This window comes from Capsicum annuum, chromosome 6 (genome assembly GCF_002878395.1).
Source record: "Capsicum annuum cultivar UCD-10X-F1 chromosome 6, UCD10Xv1.1, whole genome shotgun sequence".
NCBI classification, from domain to species: Eukaryota; Viridiplantae; Streptophyta; class Magnoliopsida; order Solanales; family Solanaceae; genus Capsicum; species Capsicum annuum.
Window position 1 is genome coordinate 223,894,926 of NC_061116.1, and position 22,022 is coordinate 223,916,947.

The window sequence follows — 22,022 nt, forward strand, 5'->3', positions numbered from 1 at the left end:
ATGCCTATGACCTACATTCAGAATTGCATGTTATGCTTGATGGAGGTGACTTTGGGGCAAACATTCCATGGGAGGAAACGATTATACTGCGGAAATAGGATAAGAACAAGATATCATATATTTCTTTTCTTTTCTATTATATAGACCACCTCTTATCCAATTACCAAAATATTCTTTTACTCCCATTTAATTACATATCATATCCCAATCTATAATAATTTTATTATTTCATCATAATGGTTTAAATATTTAATATATTCTATTAATTTATATTAATTAACTATAACTACATATTGAAAATATTTTTTTTTATTTAATTGGCTATCATGTTCAAAACTAATTTGTTACCACAGATCACAATAATTAATAACATAAAATATTTAAAAGACATATAAAAATTTATTGACTCTCATTATTTTACCAATGCCACATAAATTGAGATAAAAGAAAAAGTACTGCAAATCATAATAGAGTGTTATGTAAAAAGGACCGCCCGATCTACGGCTGCGTCAGCGTGAGGCAAAAAAGAGTAAATTTGGATTGCAATCCCCCCATATAAATATGGGTAAATATGAATTTGGTCAAATATGAATGGGGTAAAAATGGTTTCAACTCACTTTTAACTCCTAAGTCAAAAACTTAAAACTTCTATATCATATCAACTTGACTTTTTTTCTATTTCTTTTTTTTTTTAGTTTTTTCTTTTTAGTTTTTTTTTGTCGCTCTTCTTTTAATTACGTAAAAAATATTATAAATCACAATAATTAACAAGTTAAAATACTTTTTTAAAAATAGATAAAAGTTCAATTCAACTGTCAAAATTTTATCGATGCAGCATAAATCATGACAAAATAAAAAATTATCTTAATTAATTGCAACTAAATATTTAAAATAAATAAATTTTATTATTTTAATTGAATTTTATATAGAAATTAATCTTTTTTATTTATTTATTTATTTATTTATTTTAGTAAATTTAAATTTAAATTTTTTTTTCTTATATAGAAATATTAATATTTAAACTTAACTTTAAATTTTTAAAGTACAAAATTAATAAATTTAATTTAATAAAATAAATTTCTAATGAATATTTTCTTAGAATTTGTGTTGAGTCAATATGTATCAAGTTAAAAAAAAATAAAGAAAAATATATAGTAAAATTTTATTATTATGAAAGATAAATATAATGCACTATCCAATAATGTTTAATAATATTATATTTTCCATATGCAAATATAGCATTCCGTATTTAATTAATATACCATTTCGGTGAATTATCGATGATTACTGTTGGATATGATAAAATTATATTAATTTTTATAGTAATAACATAATCAATCGCTCTTAATTAATTATTATGTGTCATCTAAGTATTAATAAACCAAATAATATTTAATGAAAAATAAAATAGACATAAAATTCGAAATTAGCTCTGAATATTTTAAATTAAATTTTCGTCTTTCGAATGGTGATTTCACTATATCACTCCTTATTATAAGTCATTTATGTATTAGAAAAATAAGAATAACCAAATAATATGTCAACATAAAATATTTGATTAACTATCAAAATTATATTCGTGCCACATAAATTGGGATGGGACAGAAGAAGATATAAAGCAACATATATTACTTGAAAATGAAATAAAAAATACTGTAAATAACAATAATTAACAAATTTTTTTTTCAAAATTGACTGATTTCTGCTTCAGCTGTTTCAATCGTGATTTTAATGTACAGTGATGTTTAAAGAGGGTAAAATGACATAATGAAATTTAAAGAGGATAAAATGTATGTAGTAAAGTGTGAGAAAAATAAAGTATAAGTAAATTTTATTACTATATTTTAAAGAAATTAAAGAAAAGAAGTATAAAGATTATTTGCAAAAAGATTTTACCAACTAATTTAAATATAAATAAAGTAAATTTAAGTACAAAAAACGTATATCTATCACAAATTTGCTATCAAACACTTCACACTTTCTTAACATTAGCAAATTTTCTATCAAATATGTGTAGCCATCTTTCTTAACTTTTTACAGCTCCTCAATATTCATTAACATTTCTCTGTTTTAAAAATAAAATAAAGAAAAGAAAATCTCAACTCTTCCTTCTCTATTAAAAAATAACACTTTTTTCTTGTGCTAAAATTAATAATTAAACAAAACAATAGCAAATTTAAGGTGTGTATTCTCTTTATCGGGTAAGTTTACATGATTCTTAATCATTGCGATATTGAAAATCAATAATGTGCTGGATATTTGATTTAAGCTATTTCATCAGATTTACGCCTTTTTTTTTTATATTCCTTATCACAAAATTCAACAAGAAGGTTAAAAAAAAGTTTTCAATTGTGATCCCCTCAGCTCAATCATACTAATGAAAATATTCTATTGCTCAAACTTTCTACTCCAAGATAAATCCTAAAACTTAAAACTTGCAATCCACATGTTCTACAGTTGGGTCCGTGCTGACACGGGCCTTGCACTTCTAGTATATATATATATATATATATATATATATATATATATATTTGTGTGTGTATATATATAAACAATTATACATGCATGCATTTTTTGAATTTTTTGGTTGGACTGCTTGACAAAATTACAATCTTAAAGTAGCGTAAAGGTGGCTCAAAAATTGTTTAGGTGACAAGTTAGAAATCTAGTGCTCTCTTTTTAATCTTGTTGTTTCGCTGGGGGGAATTTTCTTTACCTATTCCAATCAAGAAAGGTAACTTGCTCTTCCTCTTGCAATTTACTAAAGTTTCTGATAGTTACAAGCATCACTTTTCGTGTAGGCTTAATATATTCTTCTATGAAACAGACACTATATTCCTAAGCAATCCTCAGAATATGGAAACCCAACGTTTTCTAATTAATATTCCAGCATGCATATCACGAGCACACATGTTGCTAATATTCCTACATATAAATTGAACATTAAACAAAGTTGTATACAATAAATTTGTGAAAGTAATAATTGAAATTACTTTTGCTCAGTTTGAGAAAAATAATAATGTCCAATGGTAAGGAACATTTCAAGGTTTGCTTCTGCTGGTCCAGAGTATTCAAACTGAGGGGAGGTGAAGTGCATGAAGATATTAAAGAAGTATTTGAATCATACTCAACAAAAGGAATTATGAGTATGGATCATTTAATTTCTTTTCTAGAGAAAGAACAGAAGGAGGTTGATGTTACAAAAAAGGCCCAAAATATATTCAATAGCCTCAGGCATCTAAATGTCGTCCATAGAAGGGGATTGAATCTTGAAGCTTTCTTTAAATATCTTATTGGTGATAATAACCATGCTCATCAGTTTAAGGTATTTAAAATTAATTATGTCAATTTCAGCTTGAGAGGTAACAAAAATTCCCATTAAATTTTGAACTTTTGTCACACTTTTAACTATTTTCTGGCTATTGATTCTCACAATTTGTTTCTGTTGTTTGTATTTTGAACTCCGTAAATCCGAATTTTGTCAGTTTCTTCTTTTTTTTGTATTTTCTTGGTCACTTAGGTCGTTAGGTTTGCAAAACATCTTGAATAATATAAAAGGATTGTAATTGAGGTTCTTTTATAGTGTATTTCTTGATTGTAATTGAGGTTCTTTGACAGTGTATTGGGAAAATGCTCTGTTTTCCTTCTGAACTATACACGAAATTTATGAGACACACTCGAACTTTAGGAGGGTCCTATTACCCTTGAACTAATTAAAATCGTATTTTTGACAATCTTAGTGCCTACGTAGCACATCAATGACTCAACACACTGAAGGTCCACGTAGGCACACGTATGTGCCACGTAGACACTAAGGTTACCAAAAATACGGTTTTAATTAGTTTAGGGGGTAATAGGACCATTTTAAAGTTCGAATGTGCCTCAGAAATTTTGTGTATAGTTCAGGTGGAAACAAAAACATTTTCTCTAGTGTATTTCTTTTCCATAATGGAAATTGGAAAGCTCAATTTGTTTTTGCTACGAAAATACAGGCCTGGTCGAACCTTGTGAAAATCCTCATATTATTTCTTATTTCCTATTTGCTTACTATGATTGTATGATAATTAATACTCAGTCTTCCTCAAATATTTCCTTCATTACACTTTCAATCTCATTTTAACACTAATAGACAATGCATGTTTCATTCGATATGAAGCTTTTTAAACCCTTTATCTATTGGGTTCTTCAGGTCCACCAAAACATGGATGCTCCATTAGCCCATTATTATATATACACAGGCCATAACTCATACTTAACTGGAAACCAGCTCAGTAGTGATTCCAGTACTGAACCAATTAAGAAGGCCCTAAAGAAAGGAGTTAGAGTAATTGAATTGGACCTTTGGCCTAATACCACCAAAGATGATATCCATGTTCGTCACGGAGGGTAACTATCTCACTAACTCATAGTAAAAAATTCACCGAATACCTGTTATCTCCCACCAGCAAGTACACTGAGTAACTCGATCGATAAATTTAAATTGCAGGACATTGACAACGCCGGTTAAACTAGGCAAATGTCTGAAAGTCATAAAAGAGGAAGCCTTCACTGCTTCTGAATATCCTGTTATAATCACTTTTGAAGACCACCTTCATCCTTGCCCACACCTTCAAGAAAAAGTCGCGCAGGTCATATTAACCGATAAATCTATATGCATAGCTCGCTGCAAGATTTCAATTCTTAATTTGGTTACATCAGGTTCATACATTAGTTTTTAAGATTTTTTGCGCACCTCTTAAAAATGCAGATGGTTAAGAACACATTTCAATCCATGTTGTTCACCCCAAAATCAGAAATGGACAAGTTTCCTTCACCAAAAGAATTAATGAGAAATATCTTAATTTCGACGAAACCACCACCAAAAGATAACCCTGCAGAATCAGACAGTAAGTTTTCACCGCACACAGGGCATTCGGAGAATGGACGTGACACTCTTACTCAGGTTTTATTTCCTCTCTTCCTATATTATTTTCTTGCTCTTGTTTTGCAAGATTATTTTCTTTGGACTTTAACTTTTATACATATATTATACAAAGCACACTTTGGTATCTCCAGGAGCAAGTACAAGTAGAGGAGGGAGATGAAAACGAAGATCAGGATGAAGTTCCCAAATATAGAGATTTGATTGCAATCCATGCCGCAAAGCACAAAGGTGGTATGGAAAATTTTGGGAGCCATGGAAGTTCTAGTAAAGTCGGACGGCTTAGCATGAATGAACAAGCTCTTGAAAACACCGTAGGTGTTATTGAACATAGCCATCAACTTATCCGGTAAATATAAAATCTTCAGCTCTATTGTAGCTCTTTCCTTACTACTACTTGTTTCATCAAATTATATTATGCCTCAACACGGTATCTGAGTGTAAATATGGGATTATCTTATCTAAAAGCTTAACCTTTGTGACGACCAAGTTTTTTTTTTTCTCTTTCAATTCTAACCCTGCTAATCCATGAATTTATGAAATAATATTTCCATATGTAATTCAGATTTACACAACGAAATATCCTAAGGGTGTACCCAAAGGGTACACGCATTAAATCATCAAACTATGATCCTCTAATTGCATGGATGCGTGGAGCACAGATGGTTGCATTTAATATGCAGGTCCAGTACGCAAACTTAATTGACATATTAATTTCCTTCAAATGCGAAAAAATTAAAGGAATTTTGAATAGGAAGGGTCAAGATTATATTGTTAATTACAACCTTAACAGGGATACGATAAGTACCTATGGATGATGCAAGGATTTTTTCGAGCTAATGGAGGCTGTGGCTACGTGAAAAAGCCAGAATTTTTACTAAGGGGAGATGGAGCATGTGACGAAGTTTTCAATTCCATGGCGTTGCCAGTAAAGAAAACTCTCAAGGTTCATAAACTTCAACATGCATTGGTTACTAATTAGTCACGTAAATACAGCAGTTTTATTTCCTTTCCCTTTTGCATCTGCAATAACATATACTAATACTACTATAAGTTTCATTTCATGTGTAATATTCATGTTGTTGATAATAAACAGGTAAAGATATACATGGGAGAAGGTTGGCGTGCAGACTTCCATTTTAGACACTTCGATTATTGTTCCCCTCCAGACTTCTATGTCAGGGTAAGCTATTTCAATTGCGAATTTTTATACTATATATCATATCATTTAGTACACAAACATTGTGAAGAACTTTTCTGGATGGACCCATATCAAGAAATGGACCTTGGGCTAACTCAACCTCAAAAGCTAGCTCAAGAGGTGAGGATTAGCCAAGTTCATATAAGCAAACTACCAGTCCATTCCCCAATATATGTGGGACTTTTTACCCACTCTAACAGTACAATAACCATATCAAGTTGCCTAATATATTTCTTTTCTAGGTCACTAATTATATTCTGCATATCGTGAGCAGTTTATATTATCGTTTGCATTGACAAAGTTGAGATGATTCATGCAGGTTGGAATGGCAGGAGTACCTGCGGATGCTCGCAAGATGCGTAAAACAGAAAGAGTGAACGATCAATGGGTACCAATATGGAATCATGATGACGAGGAATTCATATTCCCAATTCGTGTTCCAGAACTAGCATTGCTTCGGATTGATGTTAAGGATTATGATCCATCTGGTGAAGATGAATTTGCAGGACAAACATGTTTGCCTCTTTCCGAGCTGAGGACTGGGATTCGATGTGTTCCTTTGTATGATCACAGAGGAAATGTATACAGATCTGTAAAGCTTCTCATGCGTTTCGACTTCACTTATTAATCTTCTCAATTGCAATCTGTAAAGTTGGAAGTTAATGTATGTATGGCATAGCAAAGCAAAGAGTACATATAGATCAGTAAATAATGCTGAGATAAGGATTTTAGTTATCATTAAACATTGCCAGTGTAAAGAATTCTTGGATTTCTAGCATATATTAGCAGCAACATATTTGTGCCTTTTTAGCATTGTAACATTTGGTCCATAAGGATTAAGGTGAATGTGTAAGGTTAATGTAACGATAGGTGTTCGAGCCAACGTCTATTTGTGTATAGTTGTTTATGACTAGGACTTTACTTGAATGAGTCGTGTAGTTGTTTTAAGATAGTAGTCCTTAGCAGTAATGACTTTGGAGTCTTATTCTCCAAGACACTCATATATATATATATATATATCGATGTAACAACATAATGAAGGCTAAGTCTGAATACAAGTATTTTACAGAATGCAGTGTAATTTCTTTTTTGAGAGACCGGTTGTTAGAGTTTGTGACCTGAATTTTGTTGATCCGGCCCTGAAAAGTTCGCAGTGCGACCCATGTTTGTGATTTTTTGTGAGGTTTGTGGTGGTAGCGGAGAGATCGGACCGCACTTGTATGTTTTTGTACTTGGGATTTATTTGTGCGCACGTATTTTATAAGTGCATTTAGTGGATTGTTTTTGGACGGGTTTATATACGTCATTGAGACTATCATCTCCTCATTGCATTCCTCTCCATTATAGTGAATTCCTCCTCCTCCATCCGTGTTTTTTTCGTCAAGGATTTCCATATAAATCTGTGTGTGTTAATCTTGTTTTTTTCTTTGGCTTATCATATTGCTTATTGTTGTCCGTTCGTAACACCGATAGTAAACATGAAGTTGAAGGGAAAGAGTGTAGGCTAGATACGAAAAGTTTGAGTGGTTTGCAAGAGTACGTAGGTCCATAAGAAGGAGTGATCTTTCAAATTTTGGCTTCATTTTTTGAGAAAATACATAAAAACCCCACTAATCTTGTTCGAGATTTTCAAAAAGACGCTTAAACTTTGAATTTGACCTATTACCCCGCGATTGTTACTTAATCCATTACAAATACACTATTTTTCGCTGAATTTCAGTCACAACAAAGAGAGTGAATACACGCACCAATCAGGTGCTACCACGTGTTAAATATATTTAATTTCATATTTTCTTTTTTAATAATTTTTTTTTTATTTAATTTATCACCCCCAATCCACCCCATCCAGCAACACCACCCTACCCCACCCTATCCCACCCACCCCCTCCCCGCATCCAGCACTCCCACCCCGTCAGCATCTCCATCTAACCCCCCAACTCCCTCCCCCCTCTGTCAACATCTCTCCGCCCATTTTTTTTTTGTTCAAACCACTTCAAAAAATAATTTTATGATTGAATTCAGTTTTAAAGATAGTTAAATGATTTGATTAAACTGCAAAATAGAGCTTTAATGATATGATTTAAAAAACAAAAAAACTTCAATGGAAGAGCTTTAATGGTGTTGAAGAAGACATTGTATAAGCCTGAAAAATGCTACTTGGGCCACCCGGAAGATCATTGAGTCAAGAGAGCAGGTCATGAAGGCCCCAAGATTACAAGGAACTTACAGACTGGGCTAGCAGCATGTGTCAAAGGCTCCAAGTTCATGATCAGAAAGCTTTATGATGCTATGTCAGCTCAGTACCCAAAAGTTCCTTGGAGAAGCATTGCAATACACCCATGTATACACCCCAAACACAAATTCACTCTATGTCTAGCCCTACAGTATAGACTACCTACAGTGAAAGACTAGCGAAAATTGTAATACAAGTACCTATTGAATGTGTACTATGTCGAAGTGCTAATGAGACTCATGATCATCTGTACATGGAGTGCAATGTCACTAGAAGTTTATGGAGAAGACTGCTGCTATGGATGGGTGTGCAGAAGAATGTGGGAGACTGGAACACTGAAGTAGAGTGGGTGGCCAAACAAACAAAAGGAAGATCAGCCAAAAGCTCCATCATCAGTAGTGCATTTGGAATTGTGATCAATATAATATGGAGAACTAGGAACTCTATCTGATTCCAATAGGGCAGCTATAATGAAGATCAAGTTTGCAAGAAAACTGTTATCTATGTCCATATTCAGAGCAAAACTTACAGGAAATGGGAAGGCCCTCTATAACAGCAAGCTGCAGTACTGTGAAAAAAACCACCTGATATAAGGTTTACTTTGTAATGTTGGTTGGAAAGTCTTGATTAGTTACTACTAGATCAGATTCCCTAGCTGATAGGTGATGTCTTAGAGATAGTATAGTTTTTGTTACATATATGAGAAACAAGGGGTCTGACCCTGTTTAGAACTTTGTAAATATCTTATTGGTGATATAAAATGCTTATTTACCAAACAAAAAAAAAAAAAGAAGTGGTGAGTAGTTAAATGATATGATTTAACTGCAAAATGGAGCTTTAATGATATGTTTAAAAAAAAAAAAAAACTTCAATGAAGCTTTAGTGGAGGAGCTTTAATAGTGACATACTGTTGAAGAAGAAATGGTGGGTGGGTGGGGTGAGGAGAGAGGGGTACGGGTTAATTTTAAAAAGAAAATAAATATTAATTTTTTTAAACAGAATATAAATTATATACTAATTATTTACACGTGACAACTTTTAATTGGTCAAAAAAGTCAAATTTGAGCCCTTTCAGGCGTCTGTGGCGCGTGTATACACGCAAAGGGTCAAAATGATGTATTTACAACGAAATAAAGAAGAATCGTGGGATAATAGTACGAAGTTAAAGTTTAGGTATCTTTTTGTAAAACTCGAATAAAATTAAAGGGGTCTTTATGTATTTACTCTTTATTTTTTAAAGAATATAAAAACTCTGAGAAAGTGAACATTCTCAACTGACAAGAAGTTCTATCTCGTTGAGAAATATTCCATATGTTGCTCAATTGTTAACAAGTTAATATGAAGCTCTTGCTTAATAGAATATGAAGGATAATTCCTTTTTAATTAATGCAAAGATTAAAACTCTTTTAACTCTATGTAATAAATATGTGTAAACATTCGTAAGTCATATAGGATGGGAGAGTTACTACTTCATAAATATATATTCATTTAAATGACGATTAATAAAGAGACATTCACAAGTCTTGAAAGTTACTAGACATTATGACTTTGTCATTAATTTAAGAGTAATGTTAATTTATGTACATTAACTCTGTTTGTCTTCATTCACTCTTTTGATGGATGAAACGTAAATGGTATAACTATTTAAGGAGTATCATTTGAGAACTAAAGATGTAAGAAAACATAGAAAATAAAATACTCTCTCCCCTTCATCAATTCTCTACCGTAATCTTGGCTTCCTATTCTTTGACAATTTTTGGGTAATTGGTTTGGGCAACCTCCAAACTTCCAGCCACGAGTGCACGTATTTCGAAGTAACTGTGGAACCTTGGGGAGCGACCGGCTAGAAGAATTTGCACCGGAGTCGGACCGAAATTGCTTTCAAGGCAATGGCTTGCCACGACACAGTATTTGTGACAACTATTGTCTAACTATTAATAATTTCAGTTCGAACATCAATATTGTAGCATTTTTTTAAACAATTTGAAAGTGATTTCCTTACATACAATATTGATAAATGACTATTTTTTGAACAAAACTTTTCTTGGTTTTTCAAAAATTGAGCCATTGGACGAAATAATTTTAAAAGTTGGTCACAAAAACTTTTTATTTTCTTAGAACAATTAGAAGTTGATTATGTTTTATTTAATGATGGTTCTAACATCATTATTGGTTCTAATACTACTATGATTGTTGATGAATTTGATAAAAAGAAGATTAAAAAGGATAAAATAAATGCTAGAAGGCATTTATTGAGTCATATGATTAATATTTTTTTTGATTTACTTGTTACTTATAAATCTACTAAAAAAAAATATGGGATAGTTTGCAAAACTCAAAACAGGGAAAACAAAATAATGTCCAAGTTTATCTTGCTGAGGGTGATGAAGTGATTACGGCAGTAGTCGTGGAGACGAACTTGGTGTCTAACAAGACTGAGTAGGTGTAGGACACAGGGACTTCAAGGCATTTCTACGCCAACGAAGAGTTATTCCATGACTTTGAGGAATCCACCGATGGAGAGTGTGTCTACATGGGTAACTCCACTACTGCTGAAGTTTTGGGTAAAGAAATTTTTTTACTTAATTTAACTCCTGAAAAAATATTATCCTTGAACAATGTTCTATATGTTTCCTAGCTCCATAGAAACTTAGTTTTTAGAGCACTTCTCAACAAAGTAGGCCTTAAACTTATTTTTGAAGCTGAAAAAATAATTATTTCTTGTGGAGGAAACTTTGTTGGGAAGGAATACCTTAGTGGGAGCCTATTTGTACTAAATATTGATCAAAAGATTGCTAATAATCCTAATTCTACTTATATTGCTGAGTCTATTAATTTATGGCATGGTAGACTAGGTCATGTTAATATTGCTTCTATTAAAAGACTTAGAAAAATGGAATTAATTCCTATAGTAAATATTGATGATATTTCTAAATGTCATGTGTGTGTAGAAGCAAAGTATGTCAAAAAATCTTTTAAATATGTTACTAGTAGAAAGATCGAATTGCTTTAACTAGTACATTCAGACTTAGCAGATTTTAAGAACACTCTTAGTAAAGGTGGAAAGAAGTATTATTTTACTTTTGATGATTACTATTCTAGGTACACTAAGGTATGCCTTCTTAAGTCTAGATATGAGGCTGAAAGCATATTTTTAAATTTCAAAATAGAAGTAGAAAATCAATTAGACAGGAAAATCAAAAGATTTAGATCTGATAGGGGCGTGAATATAGTACTAAAATTCTAGAAGATTTTTGTGAGAGAAATTTGTATTATCCATGAGTTTAGTGCTTCCTATACTCCCCAACAAAATGGTGTAGCCGAACGAAAGAATAAAACACTTAAGAAAATGATGAATTCTATGCTTTTGAGCTCGGGTCTACTTGATTATATGGGGGGGGGGGGGGGGGACTGTCTTATCTGCATGTTATATTCTTAATAGAGTCCCTCATAAAAAGTAAGACAGGACCTCATATGAATTGTGGAAAGGATTTGCTCCTAACCTGAAATTTTTGAAAGTGTGGAGGTGTTTGAATAAGGTTGGTATACATGATTTTAGACAGGTAAATGTAGGCTCTAAGACTTTTGACACTGTCTTTATTGGTTATTCTCAAAATAATGTTGCATATAGATTTATGTCATTAAATGATTATTCTATTTGTGAATCTAGAGATGCAGAATTTTTTGAGCATATTTTTCCATTGAAAAATGATATGCCTAGTGATGTGCAAAATAATACTTCTGTATCTATGTCTGTTATCACTCATGTTATGCCTGCTTCTGATGTTAATGCTAATGAGCATGAAAATGAACTTAGAAGGAGTAAAAGACGTAGAACTGGGACTAGTTTTGATTCTGATTTTATCACCACCTTCTTAACTGGGGTTTTTGATATTGATACTTTAAATGAGGAATTAATGTCTATCTACTTAATAGAAGAATATCCTAAAACTTATGATGAAGCAATTAGTTCAATAGATGCAATGTTTAGGAAAGAGGCTATTAAAAGTGAATTAGACTCTATAGTCTCTAATCATACATGGGACTTGCATGATTTGTCTAAATGTTGTAAACTCATAAGTAGCACATTGATATTTAGTAAGAAATTGAGGCCTGATGGTACAATTAATAAATATAAGGCTAGACTTGTGATTAGAGATTTTAACCAAAAAAAGATGTTGATTATTTTGATATTTATTCTCCTATGACTAAAATAGCGACCACTAGAACTCTTATTGCTCTAGCTGCTATTCACAGTTTAGTGGTACACCAAATGGATGTCAAAACTGCATTTTAAAATGATGATTTAGAGAAAGAGGTCTATATGGCTCAACCTGAGGGTTTTGTGGTCCCAGGACAAGAGGATAAAGTATGCAAATTAAAAAAGTCCTTATATGGACTTAAGCAGACACCTAAGCAGTGGTATGAAAAATTTAATTTCACATTAATGAATAATGACTTTATTGTTAATTCATCTGATACCTGTGTTTATTATAAAATAATAGGATCGAATTGTGTGATTATATATTTATATGTGAATGACATGTTAATCTTTGTCCATAATATGAATGTTGTAAATGAGACTAAGAAATTTTTATTTTCTAAATTTGAAATGAAAGCCCCTGGAGAAGCTGATATGATTTTAGAGATTAAAATCAAAAGAAGTGTTAATAGTTTCTCTTTGTGTCAGTCTCATTATATTGAAAATATGTTGAAAAGGTTTGATTATTTTGATGCAATTTCAGTGAGAACTCCTTATGATTCTAGCATACACTTGAAAAAAAATAAAGATTCTTCTGTTTCTCAAATTGAATATGCTAAAATAATTGGGAGTGTAATGTTTCTCATAAACTATACTCAGCCTGATATATCTTATGTTGTTAGTAGATTGAGTAGATATACTCATAATCCAGTAGTGAACACTGAAATACTTTTCATCGCTTGTTTAGGTATTTGAGAGAGGTACTATGGATTGGTGTTTGTATTTTAATAAATTTGTTGCCGTTTTAGAAGGTTTGTGATGCAAACTGGGTGACTGACAATGATGAAGTTAGCTCTACCAGTGACTATGTGTTTACTTTGGGTGCATGTGCTATTTTATGGAAGTCTTCAAAGAAGACTTCTAAAGCACGTTCTACCATGGAATCTAAATTCATTGTTCTCGAGTTGGCAGGGCAAGAAGCTGAGTGGCTGAGAAATCTTTTAACAGATGTGCCTTTATGGGGAAGACAAGTGTCTCCAGTCTCTTTACATTGTGACTCACAGGCAGCAATTGAGATTGCTAAAAATAGTATATACAATGGTAAAAAAAGACATATTCGTATCAGATATGGTGCAGTTAAACAATTGTTGAAACATGGTGTTATTTTCTAGGAATATGTAAGATCCTAAAGAAATTTGACGGATCTTATGACCAAGGGTTTGACAAGGAAAATGGTCTTTGAATCGTCGAGGGGGATTGGGTTAAAACCCATGGATTGAGGTAATATGGTGGATACCCATTTGGGGTAAAACGAAGTCATATAGGTCTTTAATAAACACTACATATTCTATCCCTATGGCGTGAGGTAGTGTATTATAAGGTTGAACTTATTTTTACTCTTAATGATCCATAGCCTTAAGGTGGTCTATGAGATAGACTTGATGGATCACCTACGTGAGTGTAAAAGGTTGGTCACTTTTTTATGAAAGACTTGGGTTATCTTTCTAGAGCACTCATGAGACCCAAGGTTTGTGTGTATGACCATAAACGTACTTTGTAGTATCACAGAGGTTGCTTAAAATCAAGGATATGGTATGTGTTGTGGTGGTCTTAACTTATGTCCATCTAGTTCAAGAGTACTTCACTTTTTGGATATTTGTTGTTGCCTCATATCACTATGTGTCAATTCAAATCGAAAGATATTGACACTTAAGTACATGTTCCTTCCTTTTGCCCAAAAATTATTCCATTCTTTATCTTTGTATTAGTGGGGGATTGAAGGATAATTCCTTCTTAATTAATGCAAAGATTAAAATTCTTTTAACTTACTGTAATAAATATGTGTAAACATCCGTAAGTCATATAGGATGAGAGAGTTTCCACTTCATAAATATATATTCATTTAAATGACGATTAATAAAGAGACATTCACAAATCTTAAAAGTTACTAGACATCATGACTTTGTCATTAATTTAAGAGTAATGTTAATTTATGTACATTAACTCTGTTTGTCTTCATTCACTCTTTTGATGGATGAAACGTAAATGGTATAACTATTTAAGGAGTATCATTTGAGAACTAAAGATGTAAGAAAACATAGAAAACAAAATACTCTCTTTCCATCATCAATTCTCTACCTTAATCTTGGCTTCTTATTCTTTGACAATTTTTGGGTAATTGGTTTAGGCAACCTCCAAACTTTCAGGCACAAGTGCACGTGTTTGGAAGTAGTTGTGGAACTTTGGGGAGCGACCGGTTAGAAGGATTTACACCAGAGTCGGGCCAAAATTGCTTTCAAAGCAGTGACTTGCCACGACATAGTGTTTGTGACAGCTATTCTCTAACTACTAATAATTTCAGTTCGAACATCAATATTGTAGCATTTTTTTCAACAGAATACACATTACACCATCGTTCGTGTTTGCAACTTCTTGAAATGTCCGATCTCTTGCATCAGATGGCAATGGAGCATTGTGGGTGCGATGCAGTGCGGGTTTTAAGCTATGTGGGACGGTGTAGGTGCAGTGCGGGTTAAAGTAAGTTTTTTTTTTAAATGGTGCGATGCGGTGCGGGTTGCGGGTATATGCGGGTTTAAATTAAAAAATTTAAAAATTAGTATTATTCTCGTGAATATACCTAAAATTATATGTATTCTTTACTTAAAATTTTATGATATTTAAAATGACATGTATAACACTACAAATAAATAATTTTATAGTTTTTTTAATATCTCTATTCATTTTTAAAAAAATATGATATTTGATTATTACTTGTACACGTGATTTTTTTGACAATTTCTTAGTGAAAAGTGATATGATAGAAACTTCTTGTTATTATTTTCTGGTTGTAGATTTGAAAATATTATGATTTTCAATAAAGTTATGAATTTTTCAAAAAAAGAGAAAAAAAATAAAACATGGGGCGGTGCGGTGCGGATATGAGCGGATATGAATGTAGGGCGGATTTATGCGAATTTAGAAAAAACTTACACCGCACCACACCGCACCGCACCATTGACATTCCTACTTGCATCATAGGCAAAATAAATTTATGTGCACATTACAACTAGAAGTTATACTTTGCCAAAAAAAAATACTAGATGGAAGGAGCCGTTTGGTTTGGAAACCAGTTATGATGAGATAAGTTATATTGGGATTAGTTATTCTGAGATTATTTTTTATTGAGTGTTTGTTAATTAATTGATTACAAAAATACCCTCCATCTTATTTAACTTTTTTTTTTATATAATTTCTTTTCAAGCTTTAAATATTTATTCTTAAAAATAAAACTTTCATTTTATTTAACTTAATTTTTTTGTGTGTGCACATTTTTATGATTATATCGTGTGTATTTTAAAAATAAAACTTTATCTTATTTAATTTTAATTTTTTTTCACGTACTTTAGCATGATTATGCCGTATGTGTTTTAAAAAAATCTTACTACATTTTATTTAGTTTGAAATAAAAATTTCCAACTTAAGTTTGTTAAAGTAAAAGAGGATTTATTGTTTATTTCATTTCATTTAAACACATATCACTCATATAATATATTAAAATTCATTTTATATATACCATATCAATTTTCAAGTGATTAAAAATTATTTAATTTAAAATATGTAATTCAACAATGGTGTTGATATTTTTATGTGAGGCGGGTCAATGAAAGCGGATAATTGAAAATAATGATGGAATAAGAATTTTGAATTTTAGATTTAAATTTTTAATAAACTATTATATATTACTAATAAGTTTTTAATGTAAATATAAAATTTATGTCAAAATTATTAAGTATTTAACTTTTATTAAAATTCATAATTAAAATACTAGTATATATATATATATATATATATATATATATAGATGATGTGTGAAATGAAGTCCTAGGTTTTGAGGGTATTTTAGTTATTGTATAATTTTATACCAAAGAAAAATAGTCTTGAGATTGTTATCCCGCCAATTGAATGGATAACTTATTCCGAGACTAATTATTAGTTTCGGGATAAATTATCCCGAATATTTACAACCAAATGAGTGGTTTAAATTTTTATCCAAAATTATTATTTTATCCCAAAATTATTAACTTTAGTACCGCAGACTAAACACCCCTAAGTGTTAGTCTTTAAAGACTTAATTATGTAGGACCAAAGCTTCAAGATCCCCTTTAATGGTATCATGTTTATAAAAGAGAAGATACGTAAATATACAATATTAAATTATACAACATTCAAATATACCTTGCTGAGTTTTAGCCAAAGTTTAATTATATCAATTATAGTCAAATCTTTATTACCACATTAGCATAACCTTATTAAATTGTTAAAATATTCTGGATGTAAAATAAAAAAAAAAACTAATTTGCGCCCCCTTAATTCACGCCTAATAAATGAGTCTTTCCATTATCCCATATTATTTGCAAATAAAATCTCTAATAATTAAGGAATGTTTTTATATTCTGTAACAAGATTAGTTTTCTTTTCTAGTGCTTTTTTTTTTAAAAAAAAAAAAATCATTTTATATTTAATGTTTTATCTTTTCCTATTTCTATTTTTTTTTTAAATAGGAAAATATTGTTCTGTTAATACATTTTTTATTTTGTTTTCTTTTAGATTTCAATCATAAACATTACAAATATTATATTAACATATTACCAATTAAAATGTTGATTCACATTTAGAAAAAGCCCAATTGAATTAGAAAAAAACTCAAATATGTCATTGAATTATTAGAAATGACTCATTTATGACATCTGTTAAAAATTTGACTCATTTATGTCATCATCATTACAGAAAGGTTCATTTGTGTCATTATTTTATAACGGTAACTTTTGCAAAATCAGTTTTGTCACATGGCCTCTTATTAGAGATCCACGTTACCAAATTCAAATCAACCAATATTACTTAATATAAAAAAATAAAATTGAACTCATTACAATAAAATTTGATCCACAAAGTTAAAATAAAATTGGACTTATTAAAAATAAAAATCAAACTAATTAAAAATAAAAATCAAACCCATTAATTACGACGGATTTCATTTAATTGGTACGATTTTTAACATTGATTGATTTAGATTTCTAATAAGAGGTCATGTGGCAAAAATAGTTTTACAAAATTATTGTTGCAAAACAATGACAGAAATGAACTTTTTTGTAATCATAGTGACATAACCTTTACAAGCGATAGTATAGATGAGCCAAACTTATAATAACGAATGAAAAGCTATTTTTAATATTCGATTGCATATTCAAGTTCCATCTCCAATGCACACTTGTATATCTTAAGAACTTCCATTGATCTTACAGTTCCTTGTAGTTCACCAGTACTGGAAACAAAGAATACTAAAGTCAAATCATTTTAAAGAGATGTTCATAGGTAGGTTAGATAATAAATCTTCCTATTAAAATTATTCTATTTCAGTTGTTCAACTACAATCCATAGCAAAAGAATTTTTCCACCAAGAGAAATGCATGCAATGTTTTAGAAACAGAGGCGGAGTCAGGATTTTTGTTTAGGGGTTTAAAATCTGAAGAAAAACTCATCGAAGTGGGTTCAATATCTAGAATATATAAATAAAAATTATTTTAACCATATATATTAACATTATAATTTTCCGTCGAAGGGGGTTCGGCTAGCTCCACCTCTGTTTAGAAATAATGTATTATATCTTAAGTTGGGCAAACTATTCACCTAATTTGATGCCTTATCAGTGTCGGCTTCTTTAAAAATACGTTTAGCATTGGAGAATCCGACACACACCTTGGCATTTTTAAAGAATTCAACATGCACCAGTGTCGGATTCTTTAAAAATGCGTCAGAAGAATCCGACACACATTCATTGACATTTTTAAAGAGTTCAAACAACATAGACTATATCCTTCTATTTTAAAGTAAATAGAACCTCATCGTATACTAGTTCACATCTGATGGAAAAATTACAAGAGGACCTAACTTAGATTTTTATCAAATATGTACCCAAAGGGACAACAAGAACTAACTTAGATATTGAACAAAATTATGTCCCTAATCCCTTCTTTTTAAAGTAGATTTATAAATATCCTATGATTTTGTGGAGGAGCTTAATTAGTGCTAATGTCACTTTCATTATTCGGGATCAGTTAGCTTTTACGATTGAGCCTAAAAACTCTCTTATTACAGTTAATCTAAAACAATATTAGTGATGAATCCACATACTAATTTTAGTTTAGTTAAAGCGATATTGACAAGACGGTCAAATTAATTGTGCTCGTCGATTAAAATGGCCGAAATGTTTAACTATTTTTCACAAAATAAGTCACTTTCAGTGTCTAGTAGCTAAAAAATATTCTCTGTGAAAAACATTTTTTGTACAATCGGGAAGAAAAACCTTTGCTCACTTTTGATCAAATGTCATATTTAATTAACTCATCTTTCAATAAATTTATATTAGTCCTCTAACCAACACTTAAAGAATTATTATTATTATTATTATTATTATTATTATTATTATTATTATTATTATTATTATTATTATCAATTTGGTGTCAAAAAATTCGGCAAAACACTATGCCATTGGCTAACATAATAAAGCGGAGTTCATAATTTAATATGGATCCTGAATTCTAAATATTTGACATTATTAAGTTCTGAAGTTTATAATTTCTATTTTATTAAATAGATTTTAAAGATAAATATATAATTACTCCCATCGTCCATTTTATATTGAAATAGTGAATAATTGAGATAATTTTTACAATCTTTTATAATATTTTAAAAAATATAATAATAAATTATATTTAATGCTAAACCCACATCATAAACCATAAATTTTCACCCATCATTATTAGTAGTAGTACCAATTTTTGATAAACCTTTTTAGAAAGTATATTTTTATTTAAAACAAAATCCAAATATACATAGTGCCGTACCAAAGGGGAAAATGAAAGGAGGTTCTAGAGAATGAAAATAATTGGAGGCTCCGAACTCGACAATCTCTCTCCTCTCTTTGTGTGTTTGCGTCGATAATTTCCACGTCTTCGCAGTGCGCATCTTTGTCACAATCATCTTCTACTCCACCCAACTATTAAAGTCAGTCCACCATAGGCGTCACCAACACAATGTAAGCATATCCAATTGTGTTACGGTAGATGAGGCTGCTTTATTTTTAATCAGATATTGAGGATTCGATTTTGGGTATGAAGAAAACTCTGTTGGGGAGCATTGTCATCTTAATAAGTCCTGCAATGCGCAAGGATGGGTCCAAGATTTTCAGTGAGGGGTTCAGTAGTACATATACGGACTAGTCGAAGGGGTTCAACCTCTACTATTTATACATAAAAAAGAATTTACTATGTAAAAATAGTATAATTTTCCGACGAAGGGGGTTCGGATAAACCCCTGGAATGCATATAGATCCGCCACTGGCAACACACGATCTCAATTAATTGAGGCTCCAATATGGACACCGAATACAGGATGAGAAAAAAAATTACACACAATGAAAGCATAACTATATTGAAAATACTATATTTTATTTTTATTTTTTTGTTTTATTATTTTTAATATGTTTTTTTTTTTTAAATACCTTGCTACCTCTTCGGAGATAGTGGTATGGATTGTATACATTTATCCTCCTCAAATTTCACTGTGTGAGAATACACTGAGTTTATTGTTGTTGTAGTTGTAATATGTTATTTTTTATATTTTACCTTAAGCAACAATTATTTCTCGATTTTTTGTAAAGAATAGTTGCAAGAATTATGTGATAAAATACTCTATCAATTATTATGTTTTAAGAACGTGAAAGTCAAATGAACAAATAAAAGTGAATGTTTTCGGTATCCATTTCATCTTGATTAATGTATATCTCCCAATAACTTATACTAAATTTTTTAATAATTTTTAAATATATAATTTTATTTTAATTTTTTAAAATTGCATGTAGGATTCTACATTAAAAGTTTTTAAAACTTGATTTTTGAAATTGAAATTATCTCATATATTATTTATAAAATAAAAACAGGGGGTGGACCAATGGAAATGAGCACATATACATCTTCCACGTTAATTCACTTGTTGTAAGACATTTCCAATGTGCTTCATCACCCATCTCTTTCACTTTTGATTTTAGGAGTTTCTTAAAATTCTGATAATTTTCCTCCGTCCCATTTTATTCGCTCCAAATTTTTTATTTTATTTTACTTGTCCTTTTTTACTTATCAAGATAAGACAATTTTTTTTCTTCATATTTTACCTTTTGCATTAAATAATTTTTCTTTAAATTAAAATGTAAACATCATTTAATAGGGATACTATGGTAAACTAACTATGTTATTTATTATTTTTCTTAATAACCGTGTCATCTCAATTTGAAACGAGTAAAATGAGACGGATGAAGTATTATTCTTTTTAAATTGCGTTGTGATAATTAATAGATACTCTTTATTTGAGGAACTAAAGTTCCATACGTCTTCTCGTGGCCAAAGCAAACCAACAAAATCGGCACTCGAATCCTATCCGGCCGTTTTGACTCATTGAACTTTTAACAGCTAAAGATATAAATTAATTAATCATAATTATAAGTGTTTTAAAATTATTAGTAATCAAAATCAATCAAAAATGCTAAGTTGGTCATCCTCAACTTATAACATTTATAACTTAAAACTTATAAGCATAGAAGTATGGTTGATTTCTCATCGGTCATAACTACTAGTTATATATCTTAATAAAAAAAAAGTATATTTTTAAGCTAGTAACTGTTAATTGTGAAGGATGAGAAATTCCCTCCTTAGATAAATATTTTGTTAAGACATAATACAAAAATATTTCCTTTTAATTTGACATTAAATCATATTTATTGACCTCTAATTTTGAGCGTGACAAGCAGATATTTAAAATTATATAAATTTCAACAAGTAGACGCGATGTCTTATGTGTCTTAATACACGTAAGATGTTTATGTAGGATAAAAATTTGTCACATAGAACGCTACATAGGATGTGTGTAGATGCAAAGTTGATCACATTTGGTGGGGTCATCTCCAAGAGTAGAGCTTGAAACAATGGCTAGAACTTTAGGCGGCGTTATTACAAAGTCTCTCTAATTGTATTGGAAAATGGGAAATGCGCTTTCAATCACTTTGTTCCTCTCATGCCGAGTTAGATCCATTATCGCTCCTATGCTATTAGTCATAGTTATGTGGCTTATCTAATGAATTGAATCTTCCAAGAAAGGTGACTTTTAACCGAATTGCTACTTTCTAGCTCTTAGCTTGACTACCTCTACCGAGAAGTTGTCTCACTTCAACCCAATCAATTCACAGGCGATGAAAAGAAGTCCTCAAAAAAAAGGGGAAGTTTCTTATCTTAGTTTCAGCTCCTTGAATTGACTATTACCACGCAACGTGTCCTTGAACTTGATTTTTTAAATCCGGGAACTCCATTCAATTAGCCGAGCAAAGTTGTGGCTACTTTAACTCTACTTATTTAAC

The 22,022-nt window shown here is 30.8% G+C and overlaps 1 protein-coding gene across 2 annotated transcripts; it reads left to right on the forward strand.

Moving 5' to 3' along the window:
* The first annotated feature begins 2,869 nt into the window (after positions 1–2,869).
* On the forward strand, positions 2,870–6,926 carry LOC107875469 (phosphoinositide phospholipase C 2). Of its 2 annotated transcripts, XM_016722201.2 has the most exons (9): positions 2,881–3,325; positions 4,190–4,386; positions 4,487–4,628; positions 4,748–4,942; positions 5,056–5,270; positions 5,487–5,604; positions 5,715–5,867; positions 6,018–6,104; positions 6,442–6,926. In XM_016722201.2, the coding sequence occupies exons 1-9, from the start codon at positions 3,020–3,022 to the stop codon at positions 6,748–6,750; spliced, it is 1,722 nt and encodes a 573-aa protein (XP_016577687.2). In that variant the 5' UTR covers positions 2,881–3,019; the 3' UTR covers positions 6,751–6,926. The 2 variants fall into 2 exon arrangements, with proteins under 2 accessions (XP_016577688.2, XP_016577687.2); XM_016722202.2 differs by lacking the exons at positions 4,190–4,386; positions 4,487–4,628 and having other exon boundaries at positions 2,870–3,325.
* Positions 6,927–22,022: the final 15,096 nt, after the last annotated feature.

Excerpts from the sequence above, each read along its gene's own strand:
- LOC107875469 (XM_016722201.2), top strand. The coding sequence starts at position 3,020 with ATGTCCAATGGTAAGGAACATTTCAAGGTTTGCTTCTGCTGGTCCAGA. Across the intron at positions 4,943-5,055 it reads GACGTGACACTCTTACTCAG|GAGCAAGTACAAGTAGAGGA; the intron begins GTTTTATTTCCT and ends TGGTATCTCCAG. Across the intron at positions 5,605-5,714 it reads TGGTTGCATTTAATATGCAG|GGATACGATAAGTACCTATG; the intron begins GTCCAGTACGCA and ends CAACCTTAACAG.